The sequence below is a fragment of the Heptranchias perlo genome, chromosome 1, assembly GCF_035084215.1.
Source record: "Heptranchias perlo isolate sHepPer1 chromosome 1, sHepPer1.hap1, whole genome shotgun sequence".
In the NCBI taxonomy this organism is placed as follows: Eukaryota; Metazoa; Chordata; class Chondrichthyes; order Hexanchiformes; family Hexanchidae; genus Heptranchias; species Heptranchias perlo.
Genome location: NC_090325.1, coordinates 139,741,783 through 139,757,603, shown reverse-complemented (window position 1 = coordinate 139,757,603; position 15,821 = coordinate 139,741,783). Strand labels below are relative to the sequence as shown.

The 15,821-nt window shown below is 43.7% G+C and overlaps 1 protein-coding gene across 4 annotated transcripts in view; it reads left to right on the top strand.

Moving 5' to 3' along the window:
• The first annotated feature begins 310 nt into the window (after positions 1 to 310).
• tmem131l (transmembrane 131 like) overlaps positions 311 to 15,821 on the top strand; it is a 143,718-nt gene continuing 128,207 nt past the window's right edge. For all 4 annotated transcript variants that reach the window (XM_067991802.1, XM_067991812.1, XM_067991821.1 and 1 more), the window contains exons 1-3: positions 311 to 500; positions 864 to 934; positions 11,098 to 11,141. In XM_067991802.1, the coding sequence (XP_067847903.1) occupies positions 377 to 500; positions 864 to 934; positions 11,098 to 11,141 (239 nt within the window). In that variant the 5' untranslated portion in view covers positions 311 to 376. The remainder of the gene's footprint in view (positions 501 to 863; positions 935 to 11,097; positions 11,142 to 15,821) is intronic.

The following is a 15,821-nucleotide window of genomic DNA, read 5'->3' as shown; positions in this document are numbered from 1 at the left end:
ATTTTTTATATAAAAAAAACAAGTTTGGGGCTTTCCAGGTTTAAGGGAAGAACTCGTTCGCGTATAACGCTAATAGCGCCGCCTCAGGCTGCTGATGGTAGGAGTAATATTTGCGGCCGGGGTTTGTGCGCGCGCGCGCGCGCTCCCGCGCGGTAGGTGCCGGGGAGGCGGACGTTACGTTTTGTTTTAGTGTGTGGTGGTGTGCGAGCCTGTTAATGAGGCGATAGCGAGGAGTTCGAGAGACTGAGAGCGCGCGCGCGCGCGCGGCCGGCGAGCACGAGCCGGGGGAGTGGCCCCGGAGCGCGAGAGGCTGAGAGCGAGCGAGGCGAGGAGAGGCGAGGAGTGCAGACAGTCACTCTGAGGGACACTGAGCAGCATGGCGGGGCTGTGCGTGCAACCGGGTCGGAGCTGCTGCAATCGTGCTCAATGGATAAAGTTACTATTGGGTATCCTGCAGCTTATTTTACCTTGCTTTCGACAAGGGACGTCTGCCGCACAAGGTTTGGGAGTCTTTTGTGTGCCACATTGTTTGTGATTCTCAATATTTTTAAACAGACCCAATTGTACATGTTTGCAAAGCGATTTTTTTTTTGTATCTTGGCAGGATATAGAATGACCATGTATATATTCTCCTGTGGTGAGGCATTAGTGATCCAGAGAGCAATGTGCTATAAGTCCCCACTCGTCGTTCAAAATTTAATGTTTCAAAATGTTTTTATTGAAATATCGTGGTCTTGTTCTAACAGTTATTTAGTTGTCGTTTAAAACCTGCAATTTAAATCTTCAGTATTCTTAAGTACTTCGTGTCTCGAAGCGGTTTCGTTTTCATTAAAAGATACGTATATTTTTCTTTCTTCGAATAGCACTTGCTGAAATTCCCAGCGTAGTGGAGCTTTGGCAGGCAGAGGAGGGAGAAGTATTACTTCCCACTCAGGTGAGACATTTGAAATAAGGCCTGGAACTATATTCATAACATTTCTGGGGAACGGGAATTCCTGCAGCTGGATGTCAAAAAATGTGTTCCTAGTTTATGTAATCGTACATAATGGTTCGCTGTTATTTTTAATGAAATTAGCTAACATATAATTAAGATGACCTATGAGTACTATACTACACTCACAAAACACCCTCAATTATGTATCTGTGTCTTGCTAGCAGCAAGAGCTAATTAAATAATGTAAAGAGATGTAATCGAAACTGTAAAGTAACTTGTTTCCACTTCGGCATTTCTCAGAGTTTACTAAACTATCAAACAACTAATAAACGGTCTCCCATCAATAAAACCTGCCAACATTCATTGTTCTGCTTTTGCATCACTTTGAGTTGTGTTTCTTTGTCTTGTCAACAAGAAGTTATTTTTAATTTAGGAACATAGATCATTAACATTACTGCATTTAGCTGATCTGCTTTATTTCACTTGATGCCTTGCTCCACACAACATCTAAACAGGAGTATTCAGGGAAGATGATTACAATCTCCAGCGACTTATCAGACACTACTTGAACTTCAGGTTAATCTAATTTTTGGTATAAATCTGTGATGTTTGCACTCCAGTTTCTGTTTGTGCAGTCAATAAGTGCTATGGTTTTGTTTAACAAGGATATCTAATCTTTTTTTATATGAGTAATCAAAGTAAACTTAAATTACATTGACTTCATAGCTCCAGACTGAGTATTGCAGTAGCTTTTTCTAAAAAGGTGGACCCGTGAAGAGGTTAACCTAGTAATGTAGATTATTACTGAGTTCACAAACAAAATTATTTGTAAAGGTCCTGCCTACTTGGCAAAGAACACAAAATGTTGTTGCAGTGCTTTTTAACTTTTTCCTGTGTGTAAAGGCAGCTGTACGTCAGTGTAGCCTAAGGCCCACGGAATACTTTTTGTGAGCTACCTTACTACTTGTCATCCTTTTCCCAAACTGGGGCATTGATAACTTCTCCCTTTTGTAAAGTCCTCCAACTACTTCTCTTAACATATGTGCATAATGTGCCCCATTCGTTAGATTTTTTTTCCTTCCCCCCCCACCCCCGGCTCGAAAAATTTTTGCGCTGCAAATGACTGGAAGTGCGAACTGATAGTGAGGTCAAAGGGGCATCTGGGACCTTGGTGAATGACAGAATCGACAATCTATCTCCTTAATCAATGAGATTTAAGGATAGAGACAGAAACGGGAACAACAGAGAAGGAAATGGGATGAATTAGTGTCAAATTAGGTGCAAAAAGAGAAATAGAGAGGGAAAGAAAGATTCGATTGAGAGAGAAAAAAGGGACAGAGAAAGGAAAAGTAAGAATTTTTTTAAAACCTCCAAGAACAATTTACTACCTGCAGGAATAAGACTCCACAGTTTCAATTCCCTTTCTGTGCTGGAGAGGTTGAGTGACATTGCAGGAACATAAAGTACCAGCTCTAGCTTTCTCCATCCGGCAAGTTTAATTTGTTTTAACAGCGCAAGTGCAGCAATTTCTTGAAACTCATGGGGAGGTTGATGGCGAGCTCCCGTTTTCGTGAGGCTAACGGCGCAAATCGTCCAGCAGTTTGTGGCGAATCGCAACCCATGGTGTACCTCTTGCCACAAATTGTTGGGTTATTTATATACTAATAACGGCAAGCGCATTAAACTCATTTTTTTACTTTGCCAGCAAATTCTGGCCCATTACCTTTGTGGAAAAATGTCCAGCAAGCATTTTAGAGAGAATGAAAAGCCAGCAAAACTGTCACGATAAGTCATTCGCAAGCGTTGTATTGGGTGTTCTGCCATTATGTCTTGTAACCTCTTATTTGCACTTTTCTGTAAAAATGGTATTTTCTTTAATTTCCCTTTTAAACATTCTTGAATGGCATGTTTTTGCACATGAAGTAAAATGTATTAAAAGAATGTATTAAACTAATTTTGAGAGGGGCACCAGGCTCAGCAGCAAAGAGGAGCGACAAGGTGCATAGAAAACTAGGAGGGATAAAGAATAGTGTAGAAAGAGCAAGAATTAGATGGAGGGGAGAAAAGCAAAGCTGACTAGCATGATGCTGGAATGCACGTGTGTTAATATAAGGAGTGTTACAAATAAGGTTGACTAGCTACAGGCGCAAGTTGCCACGAGGTTATGACATAGTGGTTTAAATATAGGCAGGAATCGGAACTAAACATCCCTGGCTACAGTATATTCAGAGGGGATAGGGAAGGAAAAAAGACAGGAGTGCGGGGCTGTGGTGGGAGTTTTCTTTTATTCGTTCATGGGATGTGGGCATCGCTGGCAAGGCCAGCATTTATTGCCCATTCCCAATTGCCCTTGAGAATGTGGTGGTGAGCCGCCTTCTTGAACTGCTGCAGTCTGTGTGGTGAAGGTTCTCCCACAGTGCTGTTAGGTAGGGCGTTCCAGGATTTTGACCCGGCGTCGATGAAGGAACGGCGATATATTTCCAAGTCGGAATGGTGTGTGACTTGGAGGGGAACGTGCAGGCGGTGGTGTTCCCATGTGTCTGCTGCCCTTGTCCTTCTAGGTGGTAGAGGTCGTAGGTTTGGGAGGTGTTGTTGAAGAAGCATTGGCGAGTTGCTGCAGTGCATCCTGTGGATGGTACACACTGCAGCCACGTGCGCCGGTGGTGAATGGGGTGCCAATAAAGCGGGCTGCTTTGTCCTGGATGGTGTCGAGCTTCTTGAGTGTTGTTGGAGCTGCTCTCATCCAGGCAAGTGGAGAGTATTCCATCACACTCCTGACTTGTGCCTTGTAGATGGTGGAAAGGCTTTGGGGAGTCAGAGGTGAGTCACTCGCCGCAGGATACCCAGCCTCTGACCTGCTCTTGTAGCCACAGTATTTATGTGGCTGGTCCAGTTAAATTTCTGGTCAAGGATAATACAGTTCTGTAGAGGGACAGCATACTGGAGGGTTCAAAGGCTGAATCCATTTAGTTAGAGTTGAGGAACAGCAAAGCTGCTGTTACACTCCTGGGTGTTTACTATAGACCCACAAATAGTAAGAAGGAGATAGAGGGGCAAATTTCAGAGAAATGTAAAAATAATAGAGCAGTAATGGTACGGAACTTCAATTACCCTAATATAGACAGAAAAAAGCAGAGTAAGGGGCAATGAGGGTGAAGAATTCCTAAAATGTGTACAGGAGAACTTTCTTAATCAGTATGTTTCTAGCCCAATGAGGAAGGAAGCAATGCTGGATCTAATTCTGGGGAATGAAGTAGGGCAAGTGGAACGTGTTGCAGTGGGAGAACATCTGGGTAATGAAATCTAATTATATTATGATCACTAAGTAGTTATGGAAAGGGACAAAGAAAATCAAAGGTCAAAATACCCAACTGGAAGAGTGATCAATTTTAGTGATTTTTGAAAAGGGATCTAGCACAGGTGTTTTGGAAGCTAAGATTGGCCAGGAAATCAGTAAATGAGCAATGACCTTCAAAGTAGAAATACTCCAGGTGCAAACCAAGCATATTCCCATGAGGAAAGATGGGGCATCCAAAGGGAGAGATGATAAAGGAAATAGAGGTTAAAATAAAACAGAAAAAGGTGGTTTATGATAAATGTGAAGTACAGAATGCAGTCAAAAACCAGGCAGAATAGAGAGTGCAGGGGGAAATTGGAAAAAGGATATGAGGGAGAGAGTATGAGAAAAGATTAGCGGGTAACATAAAAGGGAACCCAAAATTTTTTTATAAACATAAAGTAAAAGGATAGTTAAAGGAATGGTAGGGCCGATTAAGGACAAAAAAGGAAATCTTGTGGAAGCAGCGGCCATGACTGAGGTACTGAATGAGTACTTTGCATCTGTCCTCACAAAAGAAGAGGATGAAGTTAATGTTGCAGTAGAGGAGGTGGTTGGGGAGGGGGAGAAATGTAGAGATATTGGATAGGATAAAATTAGATAGAAATGAGGTGCCAAATAGGTTGGCATCCCTCAAAGTTAACATCCGCAAACTTCGAAATTGTACTCCATATACCCAAGTCCAGGTCATTTAACAAGTCACCCGGTCCAGATGGGCTGCATCCTAGGTTGCTGAGGGAAGCAAGGCCGGAGATAGCAGAAGCCCTGACTACAATATTTCAATCCTCCTTGCATGTGGGAGTGGTGCCTGGGATAAACCTGATAACTATAGGCCAATTAGTGTTAACGCACATTACTGGGAAAACTACTAGAAACCATTGTCAAGAACAAAATTAATTCTCACTTGGAGAAGCGAGGGTTAATAAGGGACAACCAGCACGGATTTGTTGAAGGCAAATTTGTGTCTCACTAACCTGATTGAACTCTTTGAAGCAACTGAGAGGGTTGATGAAGGTAGTGCAGTAGATGTATAAACGGACTTTCAAATGGCATTTGATAAAGTACCACTTAACAGACTTACTTGGAGAATAGAAGCAAGTGGCATTAAAGGGACGCTTGTAACTTGGGTACATAATTGGCTAAGAGATAGGAGACAGAAAGTAGTGGTGAATGGATGTTTCTCTGACAGGAGAGAAGTATGTGGTGGGGTCCCCCAGGAATCAGTATTAGGACCATTGCTTTTCTTGTATATAAATGACCTGGACTTGGGTATATGGAGTACAATTTCGAAGTTTGTGGATGATATAAAACTTGACAATGTTGTAGTGATCAGGGTAGTAGCAGACTTCAGGAGGATATGACAGACTGGTGAAATGGGCAGACACATGGCAGATGCAATTTAATGTGGCTAAGTATGAAGTGATGCATTTTGGGAGGAACAACATGGAAAGGCAATATAATTTAAATGGTACTATTTTGAGGGAGGGTGCAAGAACAGAGGGACTTGGGGGTGCATATTCATAAATCTTTGAAGTTGGCAGGGCAAGTTGATACGGCAGTTAAGAAAGCGTATGGGATAAATGGGGCATTGAATACAAAAAATGCTAAACCTTTACAAATCACTAATTAGGCCTCGGCTGGAATATTGTGTACAATTCTGGGCACCACACTTTAGGAAGGATGTCAAGGCCTTGAGGGTAGAGAAGGAGGCTTACCAGGATGATATCAGGGATGACTGACTTCAGTTATGTGGAGAGATTGGAGAAGCAGGGATTGTTCTCCTTAGAGCAGAGAAGGTTAAGAGGAGACCTAATAGAGGTATTCAAAATTGAGGGGTTTTGATAGAGCAAGTAGGGAGAAACTGTTTCCTCTGGCAAGTGGGTCAGAAACCAGAGGTCATAGATTTAAAATAATTGGCAAAAGAAGTAGAGGGGAAATGAGAATTTTTTTTCACACAGTGCGTTCCTGATCTTAACAGCCCTCTATCTGAAAGGGTGGTGGAATCAGATTACATACGAACTTTCAAAAGGCAATTGGAGATGTACTTGAAGAGGACTAATTTGCAGGGTTATGGGGAAAAAGCTGGGGTGAGGGACTAACTTGGAAAGCTCTTTCAAAGAGTTGGCACAAGCACGACAGGCCGAATGGCTATGCTGTAAAGTTCTATGATTCTAAGGCTGAAAAATGATCTTCCAAGTCATAGGTTTTCTCATTCTGTTGTGTTGTATTCAAGTTTAATGCCTTTGGTTGAAACCAGAATGCTTATTGTGCTTCTACTATATTTTGTATTCTACTATAATCAACTTGATCACCTCCTAATTTACACATGTGAAGGGTATCTGTTTTGGATTATGTAAGTGTGCACCACATGAAGCTATTTCAAAGGAAGTGGGTTTTTTTTTTGCACATCAATTTACAGCATCTTTGGGTCTGCTAGCAGGCTTGGGGAACCAAATATCACTGCTGCATGCTGACAACTACGCTGACCCCTGGCATATGTGAAATGTGTACTCATGGGCTACTAACGCTATGAGTCCTCATCTGTTGCTGTTTGGTTTGTTTCACTTTTGGAGAACTTACAAGATCAGTCTTGCTCAGTAGTTATGATGGTTTCTCCTAACATGGTACGATCTCATCTTCAAGTGGGCCAGATTAAGCATATTGAGTATGGGGCAGGGTAGTTTTGTTTGTTTCTCTTGTAGTAATGGTTGTTGTATAGAGGTTGAGTACATTCTGTGGCATTGACTCCACTCCTCACACACTGCACCTTGCCGTGAGCATCACAAGCAGAAATAGATATGTTCTGTGGTAATATTTATGAGCGTGGATACTCCCACTGACTACAGTAGTACTGGATATTTATCAATAAATAAGACTTCAAAAGCCATGTTGATGACCTTGCACTGAAGTAAACTAAACAACAACTTGCGTTTATAAAGTGCTTTTAACGTAGTAAAACGTCCCAAGGTGCTTCACAAGATCATTATCAAGCAAAATTTGACAGCTACCCCCATGAGATAAGAACATAATAACAAGAAATAGGAGTAGGAGTAGGAGTAGGCCATTCGGCTGCTAGAGCCTGCTCCACCATTCAATACGATCATGGCTGATCTTCTACCTCAACTCCACTTTCCCGCCCTATCCCGATATCCCTTGATTCCCTTAGTGTCCAAAAATCTATCGTAAGGAATCTTACAACACCAGGTTATAGTCCAACAGTTTTATTTTAAAATCACAAGCTTTCGGAGATTATCTCCTTCGTCAGGTGAGTGAGTGAAAGGTTCTCAAATCACATATCTTATATTAGGCTGGGACACGATCACACCAATCAAAGGTGTCGTTGGTGTTCAGACAGGTTAGCCACGGAAAACAGTACTGAATACACAATGGGTCAGATTACAAAGCCAGAGAGAGAAAGAGACCCGAAAGGCAGAGAGAGAGAGAATGTCCAGTTGTATTAAAAACAGATAACTTTTTTTCCCTGCTGGTGGGGTTACGTGTAGCGTGACATGAACCCAAGATCTCCACATCAAAAATCTATCTGTCAGTCTTGAATATACTCAATGAGCATCCATTGCCTTCTGAGATAGGGAATTCCAAATATTAGGACAGGTGACCAAAATCTTGGTCAAAGAGTTGGCACAAGCACGACAGGCCGAATGGCCGCCTCCTATGCTGTAAAGTTCTATGATTCTAAGGCTGAAAAATGATCTTCCAAGTCATAGGTTTAAGGAGTTTCTTAAAGGGGCAGAGAGTTTTAGGGTTGGAATTCCAGTGCTTAGGGCCTAGGCAGCTGAAGGCACAGCTACCAATATGGAGCAATGAAAATTGTTGATTGCTCAAGAGGCCAGAATTGGGAGGAGTGCAGAGATCTCGGAAGGTTGTAGGGCTGCGGGAGATTACAGAGATAGGGAGGGGTGAGGCCATGAAGGGATTTGAAAACAAGCCTGAGAGTTTTAAAATCAAGGTGTTGCCGGACTGGTAGCCCATCTAGGTCAGCGAGCACAGGGTGATGGGTGAATGGGACTTGGCGTGAGTTAGGATACGGGCAGCATAGTTTTGGATGAGCTAAAGTTTACGGAGGGTGCCACGAGGGAGGCTGACCAGGAGAGCATTGGAATAGTTGAGCCTGGAGGTAACAAAGGCATGCATGAGGGTTTCAACAGCAGATGAACTGAGGCAGGGGAGATACGGACGATGTTACGGAGGTGGAAGTAGGTGGTCTTAGTGACGGAGAGGATATGGGGTTGGAAGCTCAGCTCAGGGTCAAGTAGCATCCCAAGGTTGCGAATGGTCTGGTTCAGCCTCAGACAGTGGCCAGGTAGAGGGATGGAGTCGGTGGCTAGGAAAGAAACTTTGTGGTGGGGACCGCAGACAATGGCTTCGGTCTTGATGTCGGACAAACAGCATAATAAATCAGAGGCAGTGGAGAAGTTGAGAGAGGCGGCGGTGAGGTAGAGCTGCGTGTTGTCAGCATACGTGTGGAACCTGACATGTTTTTGAATGATGTCGCCAAGCGACTGATGATTAGGGATAGTTTATCATGGTCACAGTCACATAGAATGTTAATTTGTGACTTTGATGAGGACCATTTCAATGCTGTGGCAGGGGTGGAAATCTGATCGGACGAGTTCAAACGTGGAGTTGCGGGAAAGATGGGCATGGATTTGGGGGACGACAACACGTTTGAGGAGTTGTGAGAAAAGGGAGATTGGAGATGGTGTGGCAGTTTGCAAAGTCAGAGGGGTCAAGGGTAGTTTTTTTTGAGGAGGGTGGGTGATGACTGTGATTTGAAGGGAAGGGGACAGTTAACAACATCAGCTAACATGGGGGACAGGAAGGGAAAGTTGGGTGGTCAGCAGTTTGTTGGGAATGGGGTTGAGCGCAGGAGGTGGGTCTCGTGTAAAAGATGAGCTTGGAGAGGGCATGAGGGGAGATAGTAGAGGTACTAGAGAAAGATGCGAGTTCAGGACTAGGACAAGGGGGAACCTTTTGGGGAAGTTTGGGTTGGTGGGCTAGGGGAAGGGAGGGAAGTAGCAGTGGCAGCTGAATGGATGGTCTCAATCTTAGTGACAAAGACGTCCATGAGCTCCTCGCACTTGTAGGTCAGGGGAGAGGGGTTTAAGACGGTTTGTAGTGGAGGAGAAGCCGGGGGTTATCTTTGCATTCCAGGATGAATGGCTAAACCAGTTGTCTGCCATAAACGTTCAAGCCGACGCCCCCATGGACTTAAGGGAGCGGAGATAGGGGGGTGAGTAATGGTTTTCCTAGGGTGAGGGTGCGATTGAGCTGATTGGTAGCTGGAAGGCCAAAGGCTAGACAATTGAGAATTTGAAAATGGCATTGTAAGTGACTTGGGGAGAGTTTTTTTCTAGGGGTGGGCACCAAACGAAGTGGGGTTGGTGGGGGGGCGGAGATGGATGAGAGTGGAGCAGGAAGGAAGTGATCAGAGATGACCATATCTTTGATTGACACGATGGAAGTAGAGAGGCCATGCGAGATGACAAGATCGATGGGGTGGCCGTGAATATGGGTAGGCGAGTTAAGGGAGGATAGTAGGGCAGTGAACTCTGAGGAGAGAGAATGATGAGTTTAGGTTGAAATCACCAAGGATGAGAAGTCGTTCAGCACAGAGGCTGAGGGAGCAAAGCAATGACGATATCTCGGTGCGAAACTTGGTGAGGTACTAGGGTGGGCGGTGGAGAACAAGGATTTTGAAGGAGAGGTGAGAGGGGTGGAACAAGGTGAGATGCTCAAAGGAGGAGAAGGTACCAGACGAGTAGAGGGACATACCAAGGTGTGATTTAATGATAAGGGCCACGTGTCACCGTGGTGGTCTGGGCCAGGCAAATGGTGGAAGATATAGCCAGGCGGGGAGGCCTCAGTAAGGGGGAAGGTGTCATCACCTGTGAGCCAAGTTTCTGTCAAGGCCATGATGTCAATTCAATCATCCACAATAGGCTCATGGATGGCAGGGGCCTCGTTCACAAACGAACAGACATTCTTGAGAGAGATGCGAAGAGGGCAGGTGATAGCTGATCCGCTGGCAGAGTCCACAGGGTCGGTGCTGGGAGGGGTGAAAGGGACAGGAAGGAGGTTTGCAAGATTAGTTCCCAGCAGGCACCTGGGTGGGAAGGCCGGTGAGAGAGTATGATGGGACAGTTGGGTTTGCCGCTCGTAAGGAGACAGCAAAGAGTGCCTCGATGGGCCCTTCGGAGGATGCCAAGGGAGGCACAGAGGGAAGAAGTAGGCTTATCCAAGAGGGAGTAAATAGTCACTCCTAGGGTTTATTATGAAAACTGTATGTTAATGGCTGTATTTTAGCTATATTTTTTGTAATGAGGCCTTCTCAGTGGCCTGCCAGTCCATCAAATTTATTTTGGAATAGCCACAAGCTGTGTGAAACCCACACTTTGGGAGGCAGCAGCATTAGCACAAAACCAATACAAAAGCAGCTTACTTCCGAGTTCCCTGTCTGAGAAAGCAGTTCACCAAGCTGCCTGGCCTCTCTGCACATCTTAAACTGTTTAAATATATTTAAACTGTCCCAGTATTCAAAAGGAAGTAAGGTTAGAAAATAGTGGTCTTTACAAACTAATCCTTAGCCCAAATGCTAAATTATCTTGTATTGTAATAGAAAGCAGGAAATTTTCTGTTGTATTCTTCTACCTAGTTACAAAATTGAGCATCATACACCTTACAGGTGGCCTTGCTTTTAAAGTAATTGCTGTGTTCTTAAAGGACATTTTAGGACCATTATGCTCAAGGAGATGGTGATTTTGTACTGTCATTCAGATAACTTCAATTTATTTCTCTTATGTTGCAGACTACTTCTGAACAGAGTGCTGATGACCTGCCTTTGGAACAAAGGTAAATGTGATTAATTGGTTTTAATGTGTTTTAATTCTAACCACTATAAAATCAAAATGAAAGTAGAGTTTGCTGTACTAAGCCATTCTAAAATCTTTCAAAATAATTATTTTATATATAAGAAAAAGTTTGTTCCAAAAGCTGCAGATGTTTTTAAAATTCAGAACATAAATGGGTCAGTGCATTTGTAGTGTGGCAGTGAGCTGCACAGACGAGGGAACTATTACATTTGATCTCTGATCTGTGCTATGTTAGCCACAGTGCTTATGGAACTGCACCCTTTGTCCACAGCATCCTGAACTGTGGGTGGGTAGAAAAATCAACCATGGTTCCCACTTCTAACAACTATTCAGTGACCCATTCTAGAAGTGCTTGTGTGTGGATGTTGAGGACGAGATTGCGTTGGCTATGATGGGCCAGACTCTACAAATAACTCACTTGCAATCGTGGTCCAGGCTCGCTCATGGGTAAATTGACTGAACCACTGGGGAAGTTTCAGGAGTATCTTTTATTTTTAGCAGTGATATGACAAAGAAATCCAACATTTTCAGTCATGTTACAAGTGTGACGAGTTTTGTTTTTTCCTGTGCTGTATAGGTTACCTATCCTAAAAGGTAGGCAGGTTGGCAGTCTGTTGCCAGGCCTGTGTCAGTGCTCTGGCTACATAATCACCTGCATACCAGCAGTCTGAGGGTAATGTGCTCACTAGCTTAAATGTCTTAAAAGCTTTAAACCACCAAGGGTGCCTAATGGCCTAGTGAACAAGTAACCTGCCTCCAGCTTTCTTCCAAGACCGCCACTAGCAGGGTGCAAGGAGATGCGTGAACACAGTCTGTCAGCGAGATTGCCTCTGATTTTCTGTCCCCCCCCCCCATGCAGCTGAGATCTCACAATCCAGTGGAGTGGAGAATTGAACTTGTTGCACTTTTTCTATTTGTTTCTTCCAATTTTCTCCCTTCTGTTTCTGAAGGCGTTGACTTGCGCTTAATGCATTTTTGAGAGCCTCAGCTTAGATCACGAGTATCTGCAAGATATTTGGCTGTGGGGCATCTTATCATACCTGATCAGGTCCTCACCTGATATCGTCAAATAGGCACTTTCGAGCAGAGGTCATTGGATAACATTAAGGAGTGGGAACTTGCCTTTTTTCTTAAACCTGCATATCTGTGTGCAGTAGATGTAAAGATTGTAAAATTCCAGTTAACCAGCCTGGTCACCAGGATCAAATAACACCTGTTTGCATTAACTAGTTTAATGCCAAATCCCCACTTAATCTGTTTATCAGAGTAACCAAGTGAGAGGATGGAATTGTCAGCTTCAATTACTTGTAATAAGACCACTTATAGATGCAGATCCCAAAAAATATGTGGTTTTAATCATTTTGTTTTCTGGATGCTAAAGTGAGCTAGATTGAGCTATCTATCAAAATCCTTGGGAGAACTCTGCACAAATTCTACCCCATCTCCAGAAACCCTGGAGAAAGAAATGGTGTAAATGGTGGTTTACGCTGTTTCTCCAGGGTTTCTGCTGAACTTATGATGAGGGACTGTGCAAACTCCTGTGGAAATTTCAGGTGCTTGTTAGTATGCCTGTGTGCTGTGCTGCAATCTTGTAGAGTCTCCTTGATCAATCATCGTGGAATCGGACTCGAGATCACCCTTGCTTCAGCCAATTCCCCCCCTCCCCCTCAAAATAAACCCTTAATAATTTTTTAAAAATTCTGAGATACAGGCGGCAATTTTAACCTAACTCGCCGGGCAGGAAACCCATGGGATCAGGTGGAACGCTAGTTTTACACCCTGCCCAATATTACTCTCCATTGATTTCAATAGAGTGTAAAATCAGGCAGTATGTAAAACCAGTGTTGCACCCAATCCCGTCTGTTTCCCAATGGGCGGGTTAGGTTAAAATTGTCCCCGCAGTCTCCATGACGCTCCCCACTTAAGCGCAGATTAAAGAAAAGCTTTTGATAATAGTGTTGCTTTAAATGTTGTGAATTCTGAGGTGAGTGAGGTACAATGGGCTCTTAGGACTAAAATAACATCAGTTCCCTGCATAAAGCTTCAATCCAGGGGAGCAGAGGTTGGCTGAAGAGCCAGCAGAGTAGGATGCGGCAAGGAGCAGCTATGCAAGTACACAAAATTACTTAGAATTGAGATTTTAATATACTTGTGCAGGGCCATAACTTTGATTTATATAGTGAGTTATTTGCAGCTTTGTATTTATGCAATTACATAATTAAATACATACATTCCTAATATTTATATTCTGTATGTTTGATATTCATTGGCACCATTTCTAAATTATATAGCAAGGGATGAGAGTGGGATAAATGAACAACAGATTTGTGTGACTGGTGTGGATAAGCAGTACAATATATTTATGTGCTTAATTCCTTTCCTTAGACATCATGGGGAGTTTTTTAAATTTAAAGCTTTTAATTTTTTCCTCTTGCAGTGCTGACCTCTTGCAGTGCTGACCTCTTGCAGTGCTGACCTCTTGCAGTGCTGACCTCTTGCAGTGCTGACCTCTTGCAGTGCTGACCTCTTGCAGTGCTGACCTCTTGCAGTGCTGACCTCTTGCAGTGCTGACCTCTTGCAGTGCTGACCTCTTGCAGTGCTGACCTCTTGCAGTGCTGACCTCTTGCAGTGCTGACCTCTTGCAGTGCTGACCTCTTGCAGTGCTGACCTCTTGCAGTGCTGACCTCTTGCAGTGCTGACCTCTTGCAGTGCTGACCTCTTGCAGTGCTGACCTCTTGCAGTGCTGACCTCTTGCAGTGCTGACCTCTTGCAGTGCTGACCTCTTGCAGTGCTGACCTCTTGCAGTGCTGACCTCTTGCAGTGCTGACCTCTTGCAGTGCTGACCTCTTGCAGTGCTGACCTCTTGCAGTGCTGACCTCTTGCAGTGCTGACCTCTTGCAGTGCTGACCTCTTGCAGTGCTGACCTCTTGCAGTGCTGACCTCTTGCAGTGCTGACCTCTTGCAGTGCTGACCTCTTGCAGTGCTGACCTCTTGCAGTGCTGACCTCTTGCAGTGCTGACCTCTTGCAGTGCTGACCTCTTGCAGTGCTGACCTCTTGCAGTGCTGACCTCTTGCAGTGCATTTCTGTTTGATCTGTGAGCTTTAGATGCTATAGTTAACACTTGAAAGTAATCTGTGGTCTCTTGAAGGTTTTAGGTTTATTTCTAAAAAGGAATTATTTACTCTGTGGTTAGAATTAGTAATAGTATATATGTTTTGTTAAAATTTGCACATGATTCCAAAATTGGAGGTATAGTTAATTAAATAGAAGACCAAAGGAAGTTGCAAAAGGACGGGGAAATGGCACTTGGCAGATGGAATTCAATGTCAGTAAGTGCTAGGCAATGCATTTTGGTTTTAAAAAAAACCCAGCAGTAATTGTACTCTGACTGGAAATAGGCTTTGTGCTGCAGAAGAGTAGAAGGATTTAGGGAATCAGGTTCACTGGACATTTATAGGGTTAATTTCTGCCTCAACCACTGAGGTAAATTTTTGTCTTCACCACCTTTGTGGTAATCTGGCAGATCAGATCATCTGCCTCTTGTAGAACCTGACTGATTTTCCATCCACTAATTTCAATGGAATGAAAATTGACTGGGTTCTATAACGGACGGGTGATCCAGATTATCATCCAGGTGGTGGTGGTAATTTGTCAACATTCAAGATTACATTGGAGAGGTGGATGAAGGAAAAGGGGGTGAAGGGATATGGGAACAGGTTGGTTAAATGTGATTCAGACTATTTGCTTGTGTGGAGGATAAACGCTAACATGGACCGATTGAGCCAAATGACCTGTTTCCATGTCATAGCTTGTATGTATTTCTATTTCCTTCGGCTACTTATCAATTGCTTTTATATAGGAAGGTATATAGAGATAGCTTGCTGTATGTGGTAGATTGGCTCAGAGCAAAAGATTCCAAATAAAGCAGAATTGTACCATTACTTAGTATATATGGAGCAACAGTGGGGTTTGGTTATTTTTGTACAACAGGACAGTTATGTTTGTTTTAAATCAGGATTGCATATTTCTGAGCATAACTCAATTTGGCTAGATAGTGTTGTCCTGCTATTGTGATAAATAGATTGGTTGAGGTTTTAAATCTAGTTAACATTTTTTTTATTCATTCATGGGATGGGGGCATCGCTGGCAAGGCCAGAATCCTGATTTGTGCCTTGTAGATGATGGAAAGGCTTTGGGGAGTAAGGAGATGAGTCACTCGTCACAGAATACCCAGCCTCTGACCTGTTTTGTACCACAGTATTTATGTGGCTGATCCAGTTAAGTTTCTGGTCAATGGTGATCCCCAGCATGTTGATGGTGGGGGATTCGGCGATGGTAATGCCGTTGAATGTCAAGGGGAGGTGGTTAGACTCTCTCTTGTTGGAGATGGTCATTGCCTGGCACTTGTCTGGAGCGAATGTTACTTGCCACTTATCAGCCCAAGCCTGGATGTTGTCCAGGTCTTGCTGCAGGCGTGTATGGACTGTTTCATTATCTGAGGGGTTGCGAATGGAACTGAACACTGTGCAATCATCAGCGAACATCCCCATTTCTGACCTTATGATGGAGGGAAGGTCATTGATGAAGCAGCTGAAGATGGTTGGGCCTAAGACACTGCCCTGAGGACCACCTGCAGCAATGTCCTGGGGCTGAGATGAT